Source organism: Heteronotia binoei, chromosome 3, assembly GCF_032191835.1.
Source record: "Heteronotia binoei isolate CCM8104 ecotype False Entrance Well chromosome 3, APGP_CSIRO_Hbin_v1, whole genome shotgun sequence".
Lineage (NCBI taxonomy): Eukaryota > Metazoa > Chordata > Lepidosauria > Squamata > Gekkonidae > Heteronotia > Heteronotia binoei.
In genome coordinates this window covers 117,549,058-117,574,682 of record NC_083225.1, presented here as the reverse complement: position 1 = coordinate 117,574,682, position 25,625 = coordinate 117,549,058, and the positions used below count along the sequence as shown (strand labels likewise).

General features: G+C 40.0%; 1 protein-coding gene across 2 annotated transcripts in view; it reads right to left on the bottom strand.

Moving 5' to 3' along the window:
- The window catches only part of SAMSN1 (SAM domain, SH3 domain and nuclear localization signals 1), a 231,578-nt gene that overhangs the window by 26,782 nt on the left and 179,171 nt on the right, over window positions 1-25,625 (bottom strand). For both annotated transcript variants that reach the window (XM_060234405.1, XM_060234406.1), the window contains 4 exons: window positions 22,332-22,461; window positions 12,838-12,989; window positions 10,102-10,308; window positions 5,655-5,805 (listed from right to left, as the gene is read on the bottom strand). In XM_060234405.1, the coding sequence (XP_060090388.1) occupies window positions 5,655-5,805; window positions 10,102-10,308; window positions 12,838-12,989; window positions 22,332-22,461 (640 nt within the window). The remainder of the gene's footprint in view (window positions 1-5,654; window positions 5,806-10,101; window positions 10,309-12,837; window positions 12,990-22,331; window positions 22,462-25,625) is intronic.

Genomic DNA, 25,625 nt, shown 5'->3' with positions numbered 1-25,625 from the left:
ACTATGTTCACTCTGGCCCTGGTTCCAGACTCCCTGAACCCCCTTTTTGTCACCACTTATGGACTGTACTCTGGCGTAGTGTCACAGATACAGGACTCTTATTGTTATGAACTTATATTGTGTGAACACAGGCAAACTGCTTCTATGAATATTCAGTGATAAGCAGAAAACACTGGGTATAAGAACTAACTCAATATGGACATTTTTACTCTGTGTGGGGCCAAACAGCAAGCACTCCAGCCTAGCTAAGAGGCCTCCCTGCTTGTTCCTGCCAGTGCTGTAACTGTGCATTTCTCCTGCATGGAAGGACTCTATATCAGGCTTCTCCAAGAAGCTGCCAAGCCATGCAGAACACAACTGCACTTCTGTCCAAGGAAGACAGCCTCTTAAGAACAGCTTGCAGCCGAAGCCATGATGAAGGTGACCCTGGATCCATGTTGTTCAGCCATGAAGGTAAAGCAGGAGAGTCACATTCTCCAGGTGTGTCAATGCAGATGCAGATGAAGTAGCCAGCAGTTGGACAAAAAAGCTTGCTATGACACCTGCACATAACAAAGGTTTGTTCCTGTCAGCCATTGAGAAGATCACTGGACACAAAGAAAAGCCCAAGGAAGTGACTGTTGCTAAAGTCTTAATCCCATCACAGAGATCATCCCCATTGTGCTTGCTCTGGTGTTACAATGAGATAAGCAATTTGGCTTTAAATTGACCAACTTTTCTTTGTTTGAGGTAGTTTTTTTCAATAGGTAACCCCATCAAGTCCCACTAATCCTATCAAGCCTCTGGGAGCATCCCCCTGTCCGCCCCTTTTGGTGACATAAGAGTCACATATACTGGCATCACTGCAGTATCACAGGTCACCTGACCTACTGGTCACACACCACATGACCTCATTACCTGAGGGCACAAATTTGGTAATATAAGGCCAGCACATGGCAAGTTCAGGGTGTCTTGTCTTACCCTACCACAGACTTGCACTCCCAAACTGTGTTTGGGCTACTCTCCACCTTCACGCCTTCTGCTTCAAGGATCCATGGACCAGGTAGTATCAACACCCCCTGCCCTTGCAATATTCCTCAATATCCCCATTTTTCATTACTGTTTTTCCTAGTTCTTGTTTGCATGTGTTTGATTGTTTATGTGTGATTGTATTTTTTATATATTTTCTAAGTAAACATTTTATTTTAAAACTATTTTACTGTTGGAGTTTTGTTCTGAAAACTACACCTCCGTAAATTGGTAAAAGATCTCTCCTACACTCTGCCAGGGTCTTCTCTGCTAATTCCCCCATCTGAGAGGAGATCCACAGCAATTTTGCTAACATATCTACAGTATGATTTCTGCTGTCTCTGCCCCAGACTGTTACTCTCCATCCATTGCTAAAGTTAAAGTTTATATTCTACTTTTCACTGAAGGCAGTTTTCCTATTAAGAACAACATCAGGACTGTCTCTCTGATACAGGCTTTTGTCTCTTTTTGTCTGGAAGAACACCTGATAGTTAACTATCAAAAATCAAAGATTTTGTTTTTGAAAAAAAATCTCAGGTACACCAGAAGTCAAAAATTAATGGTAGTGATATTGAGGAGGCCCCTATTTTAAATAGTTAGAGGCCTCATTTGACAAGTTATTAATTTGGGCAGTGCAAGCTGCTCAGGTTAAAAGATTGGCTACAGCAGCATCAACTATTTGTTGTTTCTTTTATTCCCCAAGTGTTTAGTATATCCCAGCCACCATCAGACTGTTTAACCCCAAGGTGGTTGCACAAAGTTTATATGGAGCTGATACTTGGATTGACAAAATAGGGGAGTCTTTAGATTCCATTCTTCTTAAATTCCATCATTCCATCTGTGGAATTCCAAATTGTGTAGCGAGGGTAGCCCTCCAAGCTGAATTGGGACAACTGTCTCTTAAAACTCAAGACTGGTTGAAGGCTTTTCCCTTTAAGTTAAAGTTTAACACTCCAACATCCAAGAGGGCTACCTCAACTTAGTCAGAGGGAACTATTTACTTTACTTTATTTGATTTTTATCCCGCCCTCCCAGCCAAAGCAGGCTCAGGGCGGCTCACAACATAAAACAACAGACAATTAAAATCCACAACAATGTTATAAAATTTAACATTCAATAATTAAAACAATCAAAACAATGTGGTGCTATCATCCTTGATGTTATATAATTTCAGTGGCAACAATATTTCTTAAATGTTCCCTTAAATTTTCCCTATTACATTTCCCATTAGGATAAACTTGTTGAACAATGGCTACAGTTCCTTGTAGTCTCTTTCCTTGCACTCACTTTATTCAGTTACTAGACAGGAAGCTATAAGAAAGATCAAAAAAACATCTATTTAAGTACAATCTGTAGAGCATGATGTGTTTGTTCTACTCCATTTTTTGGTATTCTTTCACCTGGAGAGAGAGCTCCTCGATTACTGTTCATATTTGACTGTTCTTGGTGCCTGTCATTTAAATATCCCCCAAATTTCAAGTCAGTAGAACCAGGGAGTTCAATTTTATGGGCCCCTGAACAAGCTGCTCCAGCTGTCCTCCACTGCTTCCTATGGAGGTGGAGAATAGGGATGGGCATGAACCAAAGCATGGATCATGATTCATGCTAAAAATGGTTTAGTGGTTCACTCCAGACTGGCTTGCCTGATCTCACTGCACACAAATACAAAATGAACCAGCCATTTTTTCTTGGCATGTTGTTTGGTTTGTGTTTACTTTGTTTTTCCGGACAAACTGTTGTTGTTGTTCAGTCGCACAGTCAAGTCCGACTCTTTGCGACCCCATGGGAAAACTCACGCCAGACCCTCCTGTCTTCCACCATCCTCTGAAGTCTGCTCAAATTCATGTTTGTTACATCAGTAACACTGTCCAGCCATCTCATCTTTTGCCGTCCCCTTCTTTTGCCTTCTGTCTTTCCCAGCATCAGGATCTTCTCCAGGGAGTGTGCCCTTCTCATTTGGTGGCCAAAGTATTTGAGCTTCAGCTTCAGCATCTGACTTTCTAGGGAACAGTCTGGGTTGATTTCCCTTAGGACTGACTGATTTGATCTTCTTGCAGTCCAAGGCACTCTCAAGATTCTTCTCCAGCACCACATCTCAAAAGCATCTATTCTTCTGTGCTTGGCCTTCCTTATGGTCCAGCTCTCACAGCCATAAACTACTACTGGGAATACCATCGCTTTGACTATATGGACTTTTGTTGGCAGGGTGATGTCTCTACTTTTTATTATACTGCCCAGGTTCGCCATAGCTGTCCTCCCAAGGAGCAAACGTCTTTTAATTTCATGGCAGCAGTCACCATCTGCAGTAATCTTGGATCCCAGCAATGTGAAGTCTGTCACTACTTCCATGTCTTCCCTTTCTATTTGCCATGGTGTGATGTGGCCGGATGCCATGATCTTAGCTTTTTTGATGTCGAGTTTCAAGCCTACTTTTGTGCTCTCCTCTATCACCCTCAACAAGAGGTTATTTAGGTCCTCCTCACTTTCTGCCATTAGAGTGGTGTCATCTGCATATCTGAGGTTGTTGATGTTTTCCCCGGCAATCTTAATTCCGGCTTCTGCTTCATCCAGGCCAGCATTCCACATGATGTACACTGCATATAGGTTAAATAAGCAGGGTGACAATATACATCCTTGTCAAACTCCTTTCCCTATTCTAAACCAATCAGTTGTTCCATATCCCATTTTGACCGTTGCTTCTTGACCCTTATACAGATTTCTCAGGAAACATGTGAGGTGGTCTGGTACTTCCATCTCTTTAAGGACATGCCACAGTTTGTTGTGATTCACACAATCAAAGGCTTTTGCATAGTCAATGAAACAGAAATAGCCGTTTTTCTGATACTCCTGTGCTTTCTCCATAATCCAGCGAATGTTGGTAATCTGATCTCTAGTTCCTCTACCTCTTCGAAATCCAGCTTGAATTTCTGGTAGTTCCCAATCTACATATTGCTGATGCCTAGCTTGTAGTATATTTAACATGACCTTGCTGGCATGTGAAATGAATGGAATGGTGTGATAATTTGAACATTCATTGGCATTACCCTTCTTTCGGATTGGAATATAAACTGACCTTTTCCAATCCTGTGGCCACTGTTGCGTTTTCCAGATTTGTTGTCATAATTTGTGCATCACTTTAACAGCATCATTTTTTAGGACTTTGAATAGCTGAACTGGAATACCGTAACATCTCCACTTGCTTTTTTGTTAGTAATGCTTTCTAAGGCCTATTTGACTTCACACTCCAGAATGTCTGGCTCAAGGTCAGCGATTTCAGTGAAACTAACTAGAAATGGCAGCGCTGCTATCCCCCACAGCCAGCGCTTCTTGTCAGTTTCCAGTGAAACCGACTAGACACTGTAGCTGCACTCTCCCCAGCCCCCCTGTGGCTTCTAGTCAGTTTCACTGGAAACTGACCAGAAGCACAGGTGCTGGGAGAGCTAAGCTGTGGTGTCTTGTCAATTTCCATGCTTCCTGGGGGTGAAACCAACTGGAAGCTGCATGGCAGCTTTCCTGTCTTTCCCCAGCTTGATATACTCTCAGAGAGCAGTTTACTGGGGTCACCTGCTTTGGGGGGCTTGTAGTTCAGCCCCCCCCCCCCAAAAAAAATCCAATTTGCTCTAAACTTGGAAACCTAGTAGAGGAGAGTTCACTGAAGAATTTGCTGCAAGCTGGTGTCTCTAGCCCACTTGGGGGCTATGCCTCCTCAAACCACACAAACCAATGAATCACAAATTGTTTGGGAAATTGAAAATAAAAACACATGAAACAACTGAACCACCGATTTGGGCAACCAAATCAACCACCATTTTCACATTTCATGCCCATCTCTAAGGGAGAAACTGCAAAAAATGAAAAACTCAAGAATTTTTACTCAAAGGAAAGTAACCAATGTAAAACCTGAGAATCTGAACCTGTGTAAAACCCATGAATCTGAACTACGTAAATCTTGAGAACTTTACCCTCTCTAAAACATGAAAATTTCAATGTAAAATGCAAGAATCTACAACACTCCCTGTGAATCTGACACAAACTAACTCCAGCAAAAAAATGAACTTTTAAGAAACAACAAAAACACTTGAAACTGACAAAATCTTAGCTAAAGCAGTCCAACAAGCCAATATCAAGCCCTGGGTGACATAAAAACATGTAGAGTGGGGAGAGGGGGGAAGAAAGCAGTCCAGGGAAGCTCCCAATATTCCCAATTAATCCTAATAATTCCAGGAATTTTTGGTATCCTTTTGCTCAGTAAATTACTTAACTTAATTTGGTCTCCTTTCTGTTTATTAAATAAAAATAATTTCTGTTTAAGAAACTTATTTCCCCTTGTTCTTTTTAGTGTTGGTCTGAATGTTGACCTTGGTATAGACAGGCTAGATCCTAAATACTGAGGTACCCTAAACAGACATGTCTGCTCCATGCTAGCTGGGGATGCCTTTGCACATTGTGACTTCTTCACATGTATGCTTCTTGTGGGAAGAATACAAGCTGTTTTTCAACATTGTTAATTGTTGAGCATTAACTGTATTGAAAGTACTCTTCAAAATTATACCTTCTGATGGCATGCCCATTGTTTCACTTATTCTAGAATTCACAGTTATTCATTAAATTGACAACATAAAGCTAAGAAAAAATGTAGCACTCACTTTCATAGTCCTGCAGGCTTTCAATAGCAGATAGCAATCTCATTCTGTCTTCTTGGTTTTCAATCTTTAGCTCAATCAAATGGCTCTCTTTTAGATCTTTTAAATCTTCCAGTTTCTCATAGCCATTTAGCAAGAGAGTTGATATGTAGTCCTGAAAAAAGAATGCAAATTCCTACTTTTTAAATGATAAGCATTTTTACTCCTTCCCCCACCTCTTTTGTGATTTTGTTAGAAGATGTTCTGGAGCAATGTTCCCTCTAAGCTGTGAGCAAAAAAATCTATTTTGTGAGCTATTGGCATTAAAATTGTGAGCTACTGCATACATTAGTTTGCTCTGGAGCTATTTTTCCTGAGTTAAAACAAAAATGTGTGAGCCAGAGGCTAAAAAACTGTGAGCTAGCTCTCACTAACTCAGCCTAGAGGGAACACTGTTATGGAGGTTCTGAGGTGCCCAAGATCATAACTGTTTCATATGGGGACTTTACAGACAGTATATCATTTATGTTAATAAATATTTGGAAATGATATTTTACTACACGAGCAAATATTTTGTAACTGAGTAACTAAATATTGTTCTTTTGTAAAATATATAGTTTAAAATCCACATGTACAGTGAGATACAATATTTACTGTAAAACTGAAATGATATAATTAATAAGTGAAAAACCTACTTCATGATGGGGAAGATTTAGACACATGTTCTCTTGTTGAAACAGGCATACCTGCTTAACTGTGGCAAGATTGTGCCTGTGTCTTTAAATTCAGACATGCATCCAAATCTATTTTCCTTTAACTGCATACATTAGTAAAAGAACCCAACATGTATTCTGGTGCAAATACAATCCTTTACAAACCCTTTCTGCTATATTTACACAGTCCCATTTGATGTATTCTTCAGTCAAATTTTTGTCAAATCTTAAAAATGTTTATATCTTGTTTGTAGAGAAAACAACATCTACAATATCTTATAAATATGCCATCTCAAACAATATTGCATTTTTGCACACAACATAAAGCATTTACTTATTACTTATTACCACAGAGATCTGACATTGTTGTTTGTCATATATTTATATACATCTATTTCTGAAGTCTGAGTATGTGAGAGAATTTCATTTATATATCTTGTGGTACAAGGTTAAGAGGAACAATTAATATTTGAAAATGGCATTGTAATTGCAAAGTAATACTAAATACTGTTTATATTCAGTGCTGCAGTGTTCTTACCCAATGGTTTAAACAGAGTAAGTGCTGAATCTCTTCCACCCTCCCCAATCATTTAAATCAGCTGCAAAGTGTTTTTAGTCATAAAGAAAATGGAGTGAAGGATTTTATGAACCAAACTTAACAATAAGTACACAACTGACAGGATCATCAAATGGATTTGCTGCTTTTAAAAGTGCATTTTTAGCAAGATGGGAAAAGTTAGTAGCAGACTGTTGGCATGTCATTTAAAGGCAAGTCCTTCCTGACTCACCACTGAGTAAAAAGCAACCCCACAGTGCAAATGTGTTAGCCTGAATCCTAAACCTTGCTTCCATTTGCAGCTATTTTTGTCCATGGCAGAAATGGTTTTCCACTTCTTTCCTCTGGTACTAGGTGCTTCTCAGCTCACTGAAAAACACTTGGATGAATGGAACCTCCCATTGATGGAGGAATGCATTCAGCAGTTGAGGATTGCCTCAACAACAACAATAAAAAGTGCAGTGCAAAGCAAAGCTTAGAATCCAAGTCTGTGAGTTTATTTTCAAGTTGAACCAATGAAAAATACATTGGATTTGGATTCTACTCATGTTCTACTGGGAGAAGGTCTTTCCCTTCCCCCCTCTTCCTGCAGAAGCCCCTTACTGACCCACCCAAAAGGCATTACTGAGGCTCAGAGGTCGCTTGCAGAGAGGAAGACATGCTGGTTGTGGGCTACACTGAGGAAAAGAACCAGGTTAGAGCACCCCTTTTCCAGTAGTGGGATATCCACAGGATCCAACCCGTTGTGCCTCTTCATTCTGTTTGTCTGATGGCAAGAGCAACAAGAGGACAGAGTATGCTAATGCATATTTGAAAATTCAAAGATTACTTTCTGCTAGTTATATACAAGAAAAACTGTATATGAAATGGTTTTCTTTTCTCTACGTTCAGATAAGGTCACTACTGAGATTAAGATACTAAATGTAATTTAGAAGCAGCTAGTTATGAAAAAGGAAAGAAAGAGGAAATTAGGAACATTTGAATGGCATACTGGAAACTGTTCCCAATTCTGCCTTCCTTGTGGATTTAAGTTACCTACAGTATGTCACAGAAGTGAGTACACCCCCTCACATTTTGTAAATATTTAAGTATATCTTTTCATATGACAACACTGAAGAAATGACACTTGGCTACTATGTAAAGTAGTGAATCTACAGCTTGTATAACAGTGTAAATGTGAGTGAGTTTACAGTGAGTGAGTGAGTCTACAGCTTGTAAACAGTGTAAATGTTTACAAAATGTGAGGGGGTGTACTCACTTCTGTGACATACTGTAGGTAACTTGTCCCCTCAAAATTACGCAACACACAGTTTAATGTCTAAACTGCTGGCAACAAAAGTGAGTACACCCCTAAGTGATAATTTCCAAATGGGGCCCAAAGTATCAATATTTTGTGTGGCCACCATTATTTTCCAGCACTGCCTTAACCCTCTTGGGCATCGAGTTCACCAGAGCTTCACAGGTTGCCACTGGAGTCCTCTTCCACTCTTCCATGACAACGTCACGTAGCTGGTGGATGTTAGAGACCTTGCGTACCTCCACCTTCCATTTCAGGATGCCCCCAGATGCTCAATAGGGTTTAGGTCTGGAGACATGCTTGGCCAGTCCATCACCTTTACCCTCAGCTTCTTTAGCAAGGCAGTGGTCGTTTTGAAGGTGTGTTTGGGGTCATTATCATGTTGGAATACTGTCCTGCGGTCCAGTCTCCAAAGGGAGGAGATCATGCTCCGCTTCAGTATGTCACAGTACATGTTGGCATTCATGGTTCCCTCAATGAACTGTAGCTCCCCAATGCCGGCAGCACTCATGCAGCCCCAGACCATGACATTGCTACAGAGGTTGAAGAGGTGGTGGATCAACCTGTCAGTGCTCAGACCATATGCCGCACGCTGCATCAAACTGGTCTGCAGGGCTGTCGTCCCAGAAGGAAGCTCTTCTAAAGATGATGCACAAGAAAGCCCGCAAACAGTTTGCTGCAGACAAGCAGACTAAAGACATGGATTTCTGGAACCATGTCCTGTGGTCCGATGAGACCAAGATAAACTTATTTGGTTCAGATGGTGTCAAGCGTGTGTGGTGGCAACCAGGTGAGGAGTACAAAGACAAGTGTGTCTTGCCTACAGTCAAGCATGGTGGTGGGAATGTCATGGTCTGGGGCTGCATGAGTGCTACCGGCACTGGGGAGCTACAGTTCATTGAAGGAACCATGAAAGCCAACATGTACTGTGACATACTGAAGCGGAGCATGATCCCCTCCCTTTGGAGACTGGGCCACAGACTCACTACTTTACATTGTAGCCAAGTGTCATTTCTTCAGTGTTGTCACATGAAAAGATATACTTAAATATTTACAAAATGTGAGGGGGTGTACTTACTTCTGTGACATACTGAATAAAAAAGGAATGGGCGCATGTTCAGTCCAGATCTTATTCAAATGACTGAGATTTTCTCAATTCCCACTCCATACAACATTTTATTTATCATACAACAGCATTACTTTAGGAAATACCCTGATTCAGAAATACAAATATATGCTTAGAAGTAAGATTCACCACACTTACCCATTGCTGAACTAAGACCTGTGAGCACAAACAGGTGCTGGGAAGATGTTTTGCAGCCTGCTCAAGCATCATGTCAGTATTATGTAATGGTTAGAGTCCTGGGTTTGGCTCTGTAGAGACCCAGGTTCAAATCCTTATTCAGATATGATGCTCATCAAATGTCCTCTTACTAGTCACTCTGTTTTAGCTTAAGTTACCACTGATGGCTTAAGTTACCACTGAGATTTAGTGTGAGAATAAAATGAAGGGAAACTAATATATCTGTTCTGATTTTGGGGGGAAAGGATTGGTAACTAGATAGTATATCTTACTGATTAAAAAATATCAAAGGGTATGCTGGGAGAAGGTAGTTCCTCCTAGTTATCTATAATCAGCACTTATCCAATAAATAGTCAGTTATCTGGTTACATACATATTGTTTGACATTTTGGAGTATCTGCTCAGTTTACCATGGAGTGATTTGATTCCAGAAGACAATGAACTGTCTCATTGGTCAATATGAGGCAAGGACAACAAAAGCATCCTGGGCCTCACAAATCAATGCCTGATGAAACTGTAGTTCTAGGCTTGAAAAGATGGACATTTAATGAACTATATGCAATAGAAATATAAGAAACCACAACAGTGTTTACTTTACTGACCTGAAGATGGATTCGTTCCAAGAGTTCCTGAAGGGATTTTGGCTTGGCCCTTTTACTTCTCTTGTGTGGCTTTATCTTTCTGGATGTAGATTCTTCTTCTTCAATTAGATCCACATAAATGAATTTGAAGTTTCCCACCTTGTTGTTTAGGAGCCCTGTCCACATGCCCATAGGAGTTTTGCAGATGATGTCAATAATGTCTCCTTTCTGGAAAAAAGAAAAACCATGAGAGATTTTGGAAATAATACAGTTTATTATTTATTTGTTTATTTATGTATAATACAGGTTATATTTATATTTATTTATAATAGCTTGTTTATTTATAATTCCTAAGAATAATTTATACTAGTTGCTCAGAAAAAGAGCCCCTCTCAAATATTTATGTGCATTTGGAAAATAAAACTAATTTTACAGAAAGCTAAAACCGACAAGACTGAACAAGCATCACCCCATTCATGCTTGCAAAGTATCTGCTGCAGTATGATTGCTTCCCATACCTTTCGTGTAAGGAGCAAAGACATACTTATGTGAGAAATAATATAAGCAAGTCCTACAAGGAGACCAAGTCCTATGAGAAAAGGCTGGGTATGTTTAGCCTGGAGAGGAGATGACTGAAAGGTGATATGATAACCATCTTCAAGTACATATAAAGGATGGTGTGGAGTTGTTTTCTTTTTTTCTGGTTTTAACAATTTATTGGTATTAAACAAGGATAAAGGCTAAATGTTTTGGAGTTGTTTTCTATGGCCCCAGAAGGCTGGGCAAGAACCAATGGGTTGAAATTAGATCAGCAGAGTTTTTGTTTGACTAAACATTAGGAAGAACTTCCTGAGAGAGTGGTTTTTCAGTGGAACAGGCTTCCTTGGGAGGTGGTGGGCTCTCCTCCTTTGGAGGTTTTTAGAGGGCCATCTGATAGCAATGCTGATTCTGTGAACTTAGGCAGATCATGAGAAAGAGGGCCGGAAGGGCTGCATCAGTGCTTTAGTTCTCATGGCCCTGTCTCACACATCCAGGGAATGTTGTTCACCACTTTGGAGTCAGGCAGCAATTTTTTTCCAGGTCAGGGATCCTGAAGGGTTTTTTTTTTTTTTGCCATCTTCTGGGGATGAAGCAGATGTCACTGTGTGTGTGGTGGGGGGAGGTGTTTGTGAGTTTTCTGTATTGTGTAGGGGGTTGGAATAGATGACCCTGGAGGTCCCTTCCAACTCTGTGATGATATAATAATATGATATATAAAATACAGACTTCATATTCCCAAAGTGTCAAGGAATAATAAGACCTCTTCTAATATCTCTTGTCTATGTGCAAGGAGAATTACCATAATCACTGTCTTTAGGTACCTTCATAAAATTCAGTGACTAAAAACCACATACAATTTATGGTTCACCCCTATACCACTGAATTCCCCTTCTCCTTCCAATTCCATATTCCTAGTTGCCTGTCTGATGCTTCCACTCCAATGTCTCACACCTGTCTCCCACTGTCTAAGATGGAAATTCTATCTTCCCACCTCCACAGATCCATTCATGCCATATTTTCTGCATCCTCAGGGGCTGGCGAGGTAGGTAAATTTTACCTACTCTCTGATGCTATATGGTTTCTGTTAATGCTGAATTTTTAATGTTGTTTAACTTTTAAACTGTTACTTATTGTCTACTTCTCTGAGCCCTATTTTTAGAGAAAGGCAGCCAATAAATTGAACCTAATAAATAAATAAATCCAGAACTCTGCTGGGAAAAAATAACTTCTCTTGTCATTCTGACCATGCAACAGTCATCCTTAAACTTCTACATTGTCTTCCTAATAGTTCTGATCCTGCTCAAATTCCTCATTTTCATGGTCAAAGCCCAGCATGGTGATACCCCCCTTGTACTTGTCCTTTCTTACATCTGAATACAGTCCTCCCTATGATCTGTGTTCTTTTATTTGCACCACTCTCAGCAGGAGACCTCAGTAGCGATGCCTTTTCTCATTTGCTGTCCTCTGTCTGAAACTCCCTTCCATAGCACCTGCAGGACAGAACTTCACTTTCTTACTTCAAAACATTCCTTTGGTACAAACCACTTTGTACCAAAATGAAACCAAATGAAAAAGGGTATTACGTGAATTAATACATATTTTTGTCCTGTTTATATCCACACATCTCCCATGTCTTTGTTGTCTGTGTGAAATCTGAGACCATAAGTGTCTAAGTGTAGGGATCTGTCTTCCTCTACTCTGTAAAATGTCATACAGGTTAATGATGATATGACAAGTTGATCCAAAAAATACCTATTAGGCTAGTAGTACATCTAGTTCCTGCATTATTTGTGCTAAAGTTTTAGAGGAGCTGCTGGATTCTTTTTTAGACATTAACCAAGAGCAAGCCATTGCTATGCTCCAGTAAAAACTGACAACTTAGGCGGATCCTCCATTCCCATGGGGCTAAAATTATTACTTCAGAGTTCTTAGTCAGCAATGAAGCAGCACTTAATCACACCTCACAATGTTTTAAAGATGGGAACTAGGCATCATCTTGTCTTTGCTAATATGGAAAAGTGAAGTACCTCTCCATACACTACCCTGCTCAGTCATAATTCAAGGTCTTACAGCAGCAAAGTGTTTGACAGCATTGTACGAATTGGAAATCTCCAGGCACTTATTAGTATGCCTTTTTGGACAGACTCCTCTAAAAACTTAGTTCAAACTTGCTGAATGGCCTTACAGCATAAAAAGAAAGTCTGAGTATTTTCTCACCTTGATTTTGAGAGAGTCTGTGTCATAAGGACTTGGTGTGAAGTCAGTGTGCACTCTGGCTCTGCCACAGAACGGTCCTGTATAAGGGACTTCATCATCTAGCCTCAGGCTGTCCCTGTTGCTGGTCCCATCTGAGCAGCTAGTTACTCCACCTGAAAGTAATAAGGATGGTCACCTTTAGATGGCATCTGAGATGGGTTGTGTATAATGCCAAAAAGCTCTATGAGAAATATTTTAAAAATAAAACATCAGAATCCCTACTGCAAACCCTGAAATATCATCTGCATGGTAGGGTGATGCACTTTATAGTCCAAATTCAAATCCATGGGATTTAAAAGTGCTTCACTTTGGCTGGATCATACCTCACGTAATTTATTAACATGTGTTGCAGGATAACCTTAAATTGTGATGATGTGCTAACAAATGGACAATGCAGTCCTTCAAGTTCTGAAACAGCACAAATGCTATTAAAATGATATTAAAATGATAAAACACACGTCAGCAGAGAGCTGCGAAGACTGGAGCTGGAATTTTCCTTGGGGCTTGTTGAAATAAAGTTGAAACCCAGCAACATGTGCTTTTAGTGTTCCAATTAAATCAGCTTCTGTTCAATGTTTCCTATTTATTCAGGCAGCCAAGAACCAGAGTTTACTGCAGATGTCCTATGCAGGAAACTTCTGAAGAATGAAGCATTGCAGAGAGGAAAAGTTTTAAGCTTTCTAGATGTCATTTTGTCACAGCCAAACAGTCCAGCATCAGCATATTTGAGCAAACTCTACTACATTCCCTCAAAATATGCTTAATTGGTACCTTGATTTTTTCCACAAAACAGGAACAAGAAAAAGATTTCACTTCACTTAGTTGATTAAGTAGTCACTGGAGAAGAATACAAATAGTAGTGTCAGCCGTGACACCTCTGAGAATTTGTCTTTTTGTTTCAAAGTATACATGTTAACAATGTATTATCACCAATCGCTTTCAAATGCAAACCATTGTAGGATGTATTGTAGTACATGGTATGTACTATGGTAATGTCTAGGCTGGACTACTAAAAGCCTATGGCATGGTTAACAAGTAATAATTTTCCAGGAGTTGCTTCAGTTGTTAAAGGGCGCTACTGTCCACATTTTGTTTAGAAGCAATACTCCCCAACTGTATACCTAATCCAGTAGTGGTACGTAGTCTCATTTGGAAGAGGGAATTAAATGTCATCTGTCTCTATTTTGTAAGACTGGTTTTCTGTTTATCCACCCATATTGTCAATGACAGTTACAACATCTCGAGTCCAGCACCTTCTATGGTCCACCACCTGCTGAAGCAAGCAGGTTTTGCCTCACAGAGGAGGAAGATGAGGATAAACAATGGGACTGTGGAAAGAAGAATGGCAATAGAAGCCAGAATTATGTATTCATTTCTGACAGAATTATGTATTCATTATGTATTCAGAATTATGTATTCATTTCTGACATTTCTGTAAAAGAAACAAGAAGCTTCTCAGAATTGCAACCTGGAAAAGCCATGATTGATATTTTTCTTTGGTCTTTCTCATTCAACAATTCCTTAGACAGCTGTCTTTGCATAGATAACTTGGATTGCAAAATGTATATTATTTTATGTATATCCTGACCTCCCCTGCAAGTGGGCACCGGGCAGGTCACAACATGTCAATAACACAAAATAAAATTAAGCATTAAAACAGACATTAATTTAGGCTAGTTAAAAATAAAATGGCATAAAAACAGAGTTACAGTAAGATCAAAACAAGATGGTAAGTATTCAGACAGAACTCAGTGGCTCCTGGAAGATGCTAATTTGATTATACTTAATAATGATAATGCTCTGTTGATCACTTTGAGCTAAGGTTGCCAAGTCCAATTCAAGAAATATCTGGGGACTTTGGGGGTGGAGCCAGGAGACATTGTGGGTGGAGCCAGGAGCAAGGGTGTGACAAGCATAATTGAACTCCAAAGGGAGGTCCGGCAATCACATTTAAAGAGATCGCACACCTTTTAAATGCCTTCTCTCCATTGGAAATAATGAAGGATAGGGGCACCTTCTTTGGGGGCTCACAGAACTGGACCCCCTGGTCCAATCTTTTTGAAACTTGGGGGGTATTTTGGGGATAGGCATTGAATGCTATGCTGAAAGTTTGGTGCCTATACCTGAAAAACCAGTCCCCCCCAGAGCCCCAGATACCTGCAGGTTCCTTCTCCATTATTTCCTATGGGAATCAGTCTCCATAGGGAATAATGAAGTGCCCAGCAGACATTTTCCTCCCCCCGCTTTCTGATGACCCTGAAGCAGGGGGAGGGCCTCCAAACCGGGGGATCCCCTGCCCCCACCTGGGGGTTGGCAACCCTACTTTGAGCAGGGCAAGTAAATGGGCATTATGATCACCCCAAGCAGTGTGAAACATGCGGGCAGTGTGAGCAGGGCAAGCTGAGATGGATTAGAGATCTGCCACCTCAGCCAAAGAGATCTGCCAGCTCAGCCTGGTGGAACAGCTCTATTTTACAGGCCCTGCAGAACTGTAATAAGTGGGAGCATGTTCCACCAGAAAAGGCCCTGACCCTTGTTGAGGCTAGTTGGATGTCTTTTGGGGCAAGGACTACCAGAAGATGATGGTCTGATCACAGAGCTCTTGGGGCACGTATGGGAAGAGATGGTTCAATAGATATGTTAGTCCCTGGCCACGCAGGGTTTAAAGGTCATCACCAGAACCTTGAACTGGATCTGGTACTGATATGGCAGCCAGTGCAATTAATGCAACACTGGCTGGTTATGCACCCACAAAGATGTCACAGTAAGTAGGCATGCTGCCACATTTTGTACAGAACAAAATATAGAGATTCTGTTCTTTGTATCAGTCCTTAAAGAGTCCAACTCATGTAACTAATTCAAAATATCTGGGAGCACTTCAAAATATCCATGGACATAGGCGTAAAGTACGTGAGGGCTGGGAGGCTCCAGCCCCCCCCCCCCCCGAGATTTTCCCACACGGGGCTAAGCCCTTGCTGGGCAATCAACACAGAACCTGGGGTTTCAAAGGCATGAATAGATTTTTCCCTCTGAGCTTCAAAGTCAGTGAATGACTTTATGGATGACTTAATGACTTTACAACCCAAGCTCAGCGCCTTAGAAATGCTAATTGAGCTTCTGCTTCTCTTGTCTTGAAAGTCTCATGAGGTGGAAAAGATGATGAACCAATCAGCCTTGGATAGGGCAGCAATTGTCAAAATAATTGTCAAGATATAGCAGCAATTGTCAAGATAGTAGTGACACTCCTTCCCCCTTCACTTTTAATGCACCAACAGTCAGACTGCAGGCTCTCTTTGGTGGACAGTGCTCCCTCTAAGCTGAGTTAGCATGAGCTAGCTCACAGATTTTTAGCCTCCAGCTCACACATTTTTGTCTTAGCTCAGTAAAAATGGCCCTAGAGCATAATAATTTATGCAATAGCTCACAACTTTGATGCCAACAGCTCACAAAGTAGAGTTTTTGCTCACAAGACTCTGCAGCTTAGAGGGAACATTGTTGGTGGATTCAAAATACTTGCTTGGTTCCAATTTACATTTGGGAGGAAAGTGAGATTGAGTGTGGCCATGAAGATCAGAGGCCTTTAAGAACAAATTTGAGGCCAGTGGCACCTTTAAGAACCAACCAAGTTTTATTCTGGGCATCAGCTTTTGTGTGCATGTACACTGTTTCATTTAGATTGCACACACACTTATTTTATCTGACAACCTTTTTTTTTGCTATTAATTATTGATCTTATTTATAGTTTTGCTGCTGTTGGTTTTATGATGTGAGCCATGCTGAGCCCATTTTGTGAGTAGGGCAGGATATGTTGAATCATGAAATGAAATGTAAGTTTGATTTCTGAGTATAAGTGAAAACTGAGTGATTTAGGTGTCAAGCCCTGGTATCAGCAGCAGCTGTAAACTGTAGCATATACTAAACCCAACATATAGTCGGTGACACCAGTTTGATGCAGTAGTTAAGTGCGCAGACTCTTATCTGAGAGAACTGGGTTTGATTCCCCACTCCTCCACTTGCAGCTGCTGGGATGGCCTTGGGTCAATCATCACTTTTGTAGGAGTTGCCCTTGAAAGGGCAGCTGCTGTAAGAGCTCTCTTAATCCAGCCTACCTCACAGGGTGTCTGTTGGAGGAGGGGGGGAAGATAAAGGAGATTGTGCTTCAGGGTCATTAGAAAACAGCGGGGGGAAGGGAAATGTTCCCCTAAAGCTTTTCTATATTGCCTCTTACTGTCAAATTTGTGACCATTAGTTTGTCCTATGCACATGATATTTATATTTGCAGATCTTAAAGTGACTATTCTAAAAGTGAATTTCAAAAACAGGACACAGCAAGAGACCTCTGAGATACCACTATAATCACTGGCCAACTTCCACCTTTTTCTGGGTTTGGCCCGGTCCATGGGCTTTATTGAGGGGGGGGGGTTCCCTTAATTTAAGGGGAGGGAGCTTCTCCATAAATTCATAGATAGTGATAATGGAGGCCCCTCCCTGTGATGTCACTGGCTTATCCCTATGATGTCACTGGATCAAATGTCTCTGGCTGGGCTGCAGCCCCCCCCCCCCCCCAGGAAATTGAAAAGTTTACACCCCTGTCCATGGATATACACAAATAAGAACATAAGAGAAGCCATGTTGGATCAGGCCAATGGCCTATCCAGTTCAACACTGTGTCACACAGTGGCCAATATGTGTGTGTGTGTGTGTATACACACACACATATATATACATACACACACACACACACACTGTGGCTAATAGCCACTGATGGACCTCTGCTCCATATTTTTATCCATTCCCCTCTTAAAGCTGGCTATGCTTGTAGCTGCCACCACCTCCTGTGGCAGTGAATTCCACATGTTAATCGCCCTTTGGGTGAAGAAGTACTTCCTTTTATCCGTTTTAACCTGACTGCTCAGCAATTTCATTGAATGCCCATGAGTTCTTGTATTGTGAGAAAGGGAGAGAAGTACTTCTTTCTCTACTTTCTCCATCCCATGCATAATCTTGTGAACCTCTATCATGTCACCCTGCAGTCGACGTTTCTCCAAGCTAAAAAGCCCCCCGCATAGAAGGAACAGGTATCCAAACACATACAGCCAGTAAGCTGTAAATATGTGAAGCCAGTTGCAACCACTTTGCGCAGTCAGGAAATCTTCTGTTCCAAGTACTGTACTTGATAATCACACTGAGCCAAAGATAATTCATCTGCGTTCTAGCTAGCAGCTTACCAGCAGAAACAGTATACAGCGTCTTGTTTCGCTGTCTGCTTTATCCAAGTTTTACAAAGAACAGGAAATAAATTCCCAGTGGGAACACTCTCCACTTTATTTCCATCCACAAGTTTACAAATCTTCCTTTACAAAGAACAGGAAATAAATTCCAAATGGGAATACTCTCCACATTGTTTTCATCCACAAGGTTTTTAAATATAGAGAAAACCAGAAGTCTTTTATGTCCCCCCTCCTTTCCCCCCTTTTCTTTTCTTTTTAGTTTTTGGTCCTCATGTTATATTTAGTTATATGGTTTCAATTATTCTCTCTTTTTTGGTACGTTTTCTGTCAAATTCCTTGCCATTATATATATTGCTTTGATGTAGTCTGTGGAATGTATGGGTAAAATGCAGAAACCAAAGTTAACTTGCTTGCCTCCTAGGAACTGGGAACCTGCTTGGTACCAAGGTCATAACTCCCTTCCTGGGATGTTTTGTAGAAAGCTTGGTAGTGAGTGTGCGTGTGACTTGTAGCCACTAAAATTGAACCGTCTTCGTGCCCTAAATTCAGGTGCGCTTCTAATGATCCTTGCAAGAGTATATAATCTGAACCTGTGTTACTGTGTGCCACTTTTGATACTGGCTGCGTGTCAGTGTCAATGTATCCTGCCTTACAATAAATACTTATCCAAACATATGGAGAGTCATCTTTATTGAATGAAAATTGGGAACTTGACAATTCCTAGTTTTGCTTTTCTAATGAAATCTAAATTTCTACAAATTATCTTTAAGGCACTTCCAGCCAACTTCAGCTGTGGTCTGAAATCTGACCAAATCTAATTCTCTCAGTGTCACTGTGATATTTAAGCAAGCTCATTGTGGATTCCACAATGATAGTAGATCTTATGTAAGATCTGTCTATAAACTTCTTCTTGGGAATCCATTATTAAAGACAGAATTAGTAGGCACATCGATGAACAAAAGCTATTGAGGAAAAATCAGCATGGATTGTGTAATGAAAGATCAAATCACACTAATCTTTTAGAGTTCTTTGAGGGGGTGAACAAACATGTGGACAAGGGTGATCCAGTAGATGCTGTTTACTTGTGGTCCTCAGCCCAAGAGATATGCACCTGACCTTGACCAGGAGCCAGGGCCTTTAGTGACCTGGCCCCAACCTGGTGGAACTCTCTGCTGAGTAACTCCCAACCTGGTGGAACTCTCTGCTGTGCTCTGGAAGACTTAATGCAGTTCCTGTAAGGCAGAGATGTTTTGCCAGGTCTTTAGCTTGAGAACAGTGATGGCTTCCCAACTGACCCCCATACTCTGGAAACCCTGACTCTTTTGCTCAGTGGGATCCTAAAATCACTCTTGCAATCATGAAATTTGTCTCAGTCCTTTTAGCCCTTCCATCAAAAAAAGAAAATAAATAAGTGCCTTTTGCTGCTCAAGATTTGTGAATCAAGCTTCTAAGGGTACAAAAGGAAAGTGATGGCTTCCATGTGGTGTGGTGTGTCTTGCATATCAATCCTGAAATTACAACACTGCGAACGCTACAAAGGTGACCAGTGGGAGTCCGGACCACTGGTCACCAGACGTAGCTCGCAAATACGCTCCGCCAATCAAGATCTGTGGCGGGAAGTTTAACTGGCCAGGATTGGACCTGGCCAGGCAGAGGGTTGTTCCAGGTTGTGTATATAATTGGGGACCCGGCCTGCATTCTCTCTCTTGCGATGTACTCACTAATAAAGCATGCTGCCTTCAACATGTCTCGTCACTCAGTACATTACATGGTGGCACAACTAGAAGTTCTGATCACCATCTAATTAAGTTGATTGCTAGGATTTTATTGTAATTTTATTGTTTTAACCTTAAGTTAGTATGGCTGTTTTATCTATTGCTGTACACTGCCCTGTTTACAGGGAAGGGCAGTATAAAATTGAATTTAATAAATATACAAACAAAACTTATGAAATGGAGATAGAAGACAAGAAGCCCAGATGCTTCTTTTATTTTATTGAGGTTTTATATAATGATTTTATTGAGGTTTTATATAATGATGTAAATGGACACTGGAGCTGTACTTGGTGGAGCATACATTTCTAAATTAATGTTAAAAAGGCAACCACTCTCTGACATTTTAGCTTGGTCATCTTAATGAGCTCACTGTTGTGGGTAAAAGGAAACAATTAACACCTGCTTATATCCAAGAACTTAATGGGGCCAGAGTCACGTCTCTTTGGAAATGTACTTAACCTAAACTCTGAATGCGAACACTGAATTGATGTCAGTGAACAGCTCTGCTTTACTGTGAACTTCAGCTTCAACTCAGAAAACAAAAGTGGGCCACTTCAATATCATTAATCAATTATATATGAGAATGTAAGACCTTACATAATACTTTCTCAGTGAATAGCATATGATAACAATATCCCTGTCTGAACTGGCCATTTGAACATTGTCAGTACATCTAAAGATAATGAATGAGCTAATATTTTATGAGATCTCTACTATCTCCAAAATTTTAACTATAAGTTCATCTTGGCCAGTTCCGCAGGACCTGTAAGACAGCCCTCTTCCGGCTGGCCTATAACTAATTGGCATTGGAAACTCTATAGAAGGTTGTAGTGTAGTATTCTGATAGATCGCTTGTTTTCTATGTTTTATTATTTTACTGTTTTAACTGCTGTAACTTGATGTATTTTAAATCTAAAATTTATGTTAGATCTTCTATGTTGTGAGCCGCCCTGAGCCACTTCGGTGGGAAGGGCGGGATATAAATTGAAATAAACTGAAACTGAGAGACAATCAGGTTGAACATGTTCCAGGGCACTCGTTTTATTGTGTACTGCAGAAAAAACATAAATTTTACTCTTGTGCTATTTTCCTATATAGCATAAATTGCTTAATATTAGCTGTATATATATATATATGAATATATATATGAGAGATTCCAGTATGAATCTCTCATTTCTGTCCATAAAAATGGAATTAATAAAACTGATAAAACATATATTTCATTTAAATGATTTAAATATAATTTATTATTAAATAACAATGAAATATAGTGTAGTGGTCAAAAGTCTGAGTTAGGGGGGCCAGGACACAAGAAGCCCTCCCACTGTCCCCCTCCCAAGCACAAAAAGTACAGAGCATCACTGCCCCATATAGAGAGATCCAACAATACACTTGGCTAATAGCCACTGATGGACCTCTGCTCCATATGTTTATCCAATCCCCTCTTGAAGCTGGCTATGCTTGTAGCTGCTACCCCCTCCTATGGCAATGAATTCCATGTGTTAATCAACCTTTGGGTGAAGAAGTGCTTCCTTTTATCTGTTCTAACCCGACGGCTCAGCAATTTCATTGAGTGCCCACAAGTTCTTGTATTGTGAGAAAGGGAGAAAAGTACTTCTTTCTCTCCCTTCTTTATCCTATGCATAATCTTGTAAACCTCTATCATGTCATCCTCAGCCGACGTTTCTCCAAGTTAAAGAGCCCCAACCGTTTCAACCATATCTGCAGTTTAAATCTGTGCTGGCCTCACTTACCTGGGCCTAAGCTCTACTGCAGGCCTTCTGAACAAATATACATAGGAATGAACTGCAATCTCATCTGTGTCTTGAATTTGCTACCCAAAATCCACTAATTCTTTATGTTATGGCTTGGAAAAAGTCCATGGCTCAGCAGTAAAGCATCTGCTTTGCTCAGGCTCAATCGTTGGCATCTTCAAGGATCAGATATTAGGAGATGTGGAAGATTTCTACCTGAAACCCTGGAGAGTAATCACCAGTCAAAGTTACTGGCCTTGATAGATCAATGGTCTGACTCAGAATAAGTGAAGCTTCATGTGTTCATGTACGTTCACATCTGCAATGTGAGACCTAACTTGCTGGGTAAGTGTACAGATTATTGAAATATAATGTACATGCAAATCTTTCAGCACTCTAAACTATAATAGAACAGAAACTATAATAGAACAGAAGTATTATTATAAGATACAAGCTACTTTTTAAAAGGTAATTATCAGATCTGCTACACAGCAATGTGTACTTTATCTGAATAAAGTCATGGATTTTTAGAAAACTTACCTCTGTGTTGGACTGAAGTCAGTAATTTTACATTGCTTTTTCAAATTTAAGCTTTCCCCTTCTGTATCCACAATTGTTTTTGACTAGTTAAGTTATTAATTTTGATTAAATCAGACATAATCAAGACATTAAGGAAAGGATTGTTTTGTACTTACTTGATGAGCTCTGACCGCTATACAGGCTGTCCATGGAGTCACTGGCTTTCAGAGACGCTTTCTCAGTATTTGCTCCTCCTCCAGGGTCACTGTCTCTATTAGAGCCAGAATCTTCTTTTCCTTCCTCATTCTTTAATAGAGGAAAAAAGAGTAGTTAAATATTTTTTAAAAAACAGTATTCAATTAATACACTTTTCACTGAATGAGTATACATTATCAAAGTAAGCTAGAACTGTCAAAAATATATTAATTCAATTCACCTCCTGTTCTTAAACTGGATCAGATTTATTAAAATATCTTTGGCTTCCAGGAAATTGGGATGCTACTGAGTTCCATCCAAAAAATATTCAGTGGCAAATGTAAGATCAGAACTATAGATGAACTGAACTGGGATGAAGCCTGGGCTTAAAGGCATTCCTGAAAATTTGCTGTGTATTCCAAAGGCTAGCATGATATGAATGGCATTCTGTTGTATTAGAACAAAATTTGAGTCCAGTGGCACCTTTAACATCAATAAAGTTTTATTCAAGCTATAAGCTTCTGTGTGCACACACACTTATACCTGAAATGGTCTATACTTCTGATGAAACCTTGGAATCCACTGAATTCTAGCAAACTTGACAGCAGAATTAGAGAGTCTAAAAAGGATTTTTGTGTGGGACAGAAGGTCCTTCATCGCATATCCTAACAATCATTGGATGGGGTCTGATATTAAGTGTTGTGTATGTGGACTTTATTTTTCATGTGCCTGGCTCATTGGATCCTTAAGGACTGAGCTTGCGGACTGGGAACAATGGTAAGCAGGATCCAAATCTCTGTTTCCCCGGACCAATCACCAGCCCCCTCTTGGTTCAAGTGACCCAATGACATTCTAGTGCGGGAACTTTGCTGTGTATATAGTTGGCCCCATTGGCCTAGTACTCCAGTGTTAGTCTGCTTGTTATCATGGTGCAATCACAATAAAAGAGCTTTGATTCACTGCTACCTGTCTTCTCATGCATTGAACCCACTATTTAACATTAAGGGTGGGATCCAGTGATATCATGTAGTAAGACTTGGTGATGTCACATTTAATAGCAATGACAGTACATTTACACACCGTAGGCAATGTACCACACAGTATTTGTGCACAAGTGTTGTCACCAATCATGGGGCTTTGAAGAGATGAACTATTTACTATACTAAAAATCTAGTGTGGTGAACTATTTGTCACATACACGCACACACACAAACACAATAAAAATAAAAAGTATAATTATGCATAAAATGTAGTTGAGCTGTTGCTGGATTATTGCTTTCCATCTCTAATCTGCATGTGCAGTAGTTACCACAAGAAGGAATGCATAGAAGTCCTAGAAAAAAAACATCAAGTGTTGAGGCCAGCTGGCTGCCTGAGGTGAAACCCCAGCCCTGTCACAAGAGCAATGTCTGAGACTTACCAACTATATGTGTGGGGGGAGGGGGAGGTTCTAATGTCAACATGAAACCTTAGTAAATTAGGTTGCTTAATTTTTTAAAAAATTCAGTTGAAATGGATTTTAAATCCCATGTGACCAAGGATGGGAGGATAGAGATCAGTGTGGGACTACAGAATATTATCTAGCTGTACTTTATTCAAACTGCAAAGTAATGTATCTGTAATATGGCATGTCAACATCGATGGAAAATGACTGGCTTATTATCATATAATGAATGCATGTTCACAGCAACAAATGTTGTGGGGGAGAACTGTTTTATTTGGCAACCCCCAGTAACTGTTATTGGTCCTCCTCCCTGGTTTTGGCATTTTGTGTGTGTGTGTTGATAAGATTTTATTTTATTACTTTACATATTATTTTAAATGCTGTTTAATGTTCAGATGTTCTAAATTTTTTACAGTCACTGCCTTGGGGACCCTATTTGAATCAAAAAAGGGCACAGAAATGTTTTAAACAAATAAAGAATTAAAATGATTGGGGACTTCTGGGGGAGGAAAATGTTGAGCTGAGCTGCTTCTCATAATGGGAGCAGGCTGGAACTTCTGTTCAGGGTAGTGGAAGGCAATTTAATGCCTACTGTCTACTTTTCTCAGTCAGAGATTAGTCCAAGGAAAATTTGAGGAGATTTACCTTGGCTAAAAGGGAGTCCCGGGGAGGGACTCCTTTGAGGGGTCTCCTGGAAGAGTTGCATTTTCATCATCTGCAGAAGTTTTCAGAGTCATTTATTTGACATAAGCTCGACAGGATCCTAACCTTCTTGGACATTGCTAAACATCTAAAGCTTTGCAAGAAAGGTGGGAACTTGAATAATTGGAAGAGAAGGTACAAATTACTATCTTTCATTCCGGAACTATTTACAGCTTAATGGAATAAATTTAAATGGTGGGAAAGGAAAATCTAGAAAGTCTGGAAGAAGAGGGGAGGAAAAGGTGAAATTTGGACTTTATAAATATAAAAGACAGTGTTAAAAAGTACTAAAAAGTGGAAAGGAATTTATTGTTTAGTCTACTTGCTGTTTTAAAAAAAGAGCACCATCGTCACAGACCTGCAGCACATTCAAGCAAGATAGGAAGTACGTCAAGTATCATGAGATCTCCTTACCAGTGTGAATGAGATGTCGTGGCAACAAAAGCAGAAAGTAGTGGAAGGAAAACCTACTCTAGGAATATACTACCATTGAGAAACAGCGGTGGCCATTGCTGGGAGGTCAAAATAAAAACAATGTTTTTAAAGAATTCGAGACATTAAAAATTATTGGAGTTAACTGAGAAGAGGGTAAGAAGTTAAATACTATTGGTCATATTATTTGTGTGAACCTTGGGTGTTTTTAAAAGGGGAGAAAAATTGTAAGGAGCAGTAAAAAATCATGACCACCATTTTGGAAGATTTAAAAACTTTAAAGATAAATACCTTGACTTTGGGAGCTCCGAGGATAGCAAAATTGGGCTTGTTATAAAGGGCAAGTCCTACTCTTTTGAATCTGACAGTCAAATTGGAAATTGGGGAGGTCCAAATTTTCATTGTTTTTTAAATGTCTGAACAAAAGCAGCACCGTACAAGGGCTACTTTATTGGAAAAAATGCAGGACCAATTGGAGGCAATGGAGGCCAGAATGATGAAAGCGGTGAGAGAGATGATAAATGAATCAGAAAAAAAATTATTGCAGAGATTAAAAAAGATATGGAAGATCTCAGAAAGGAAACTGAGGAAACATCTAAGAAAGTGCAGAAGGTAGAAGGCAGAATGAAAGTATGATTCCACCTTGTTGAAAATGAAAAAGTGACAATCCATGACTGCAAATTGATGGAAACTCAGA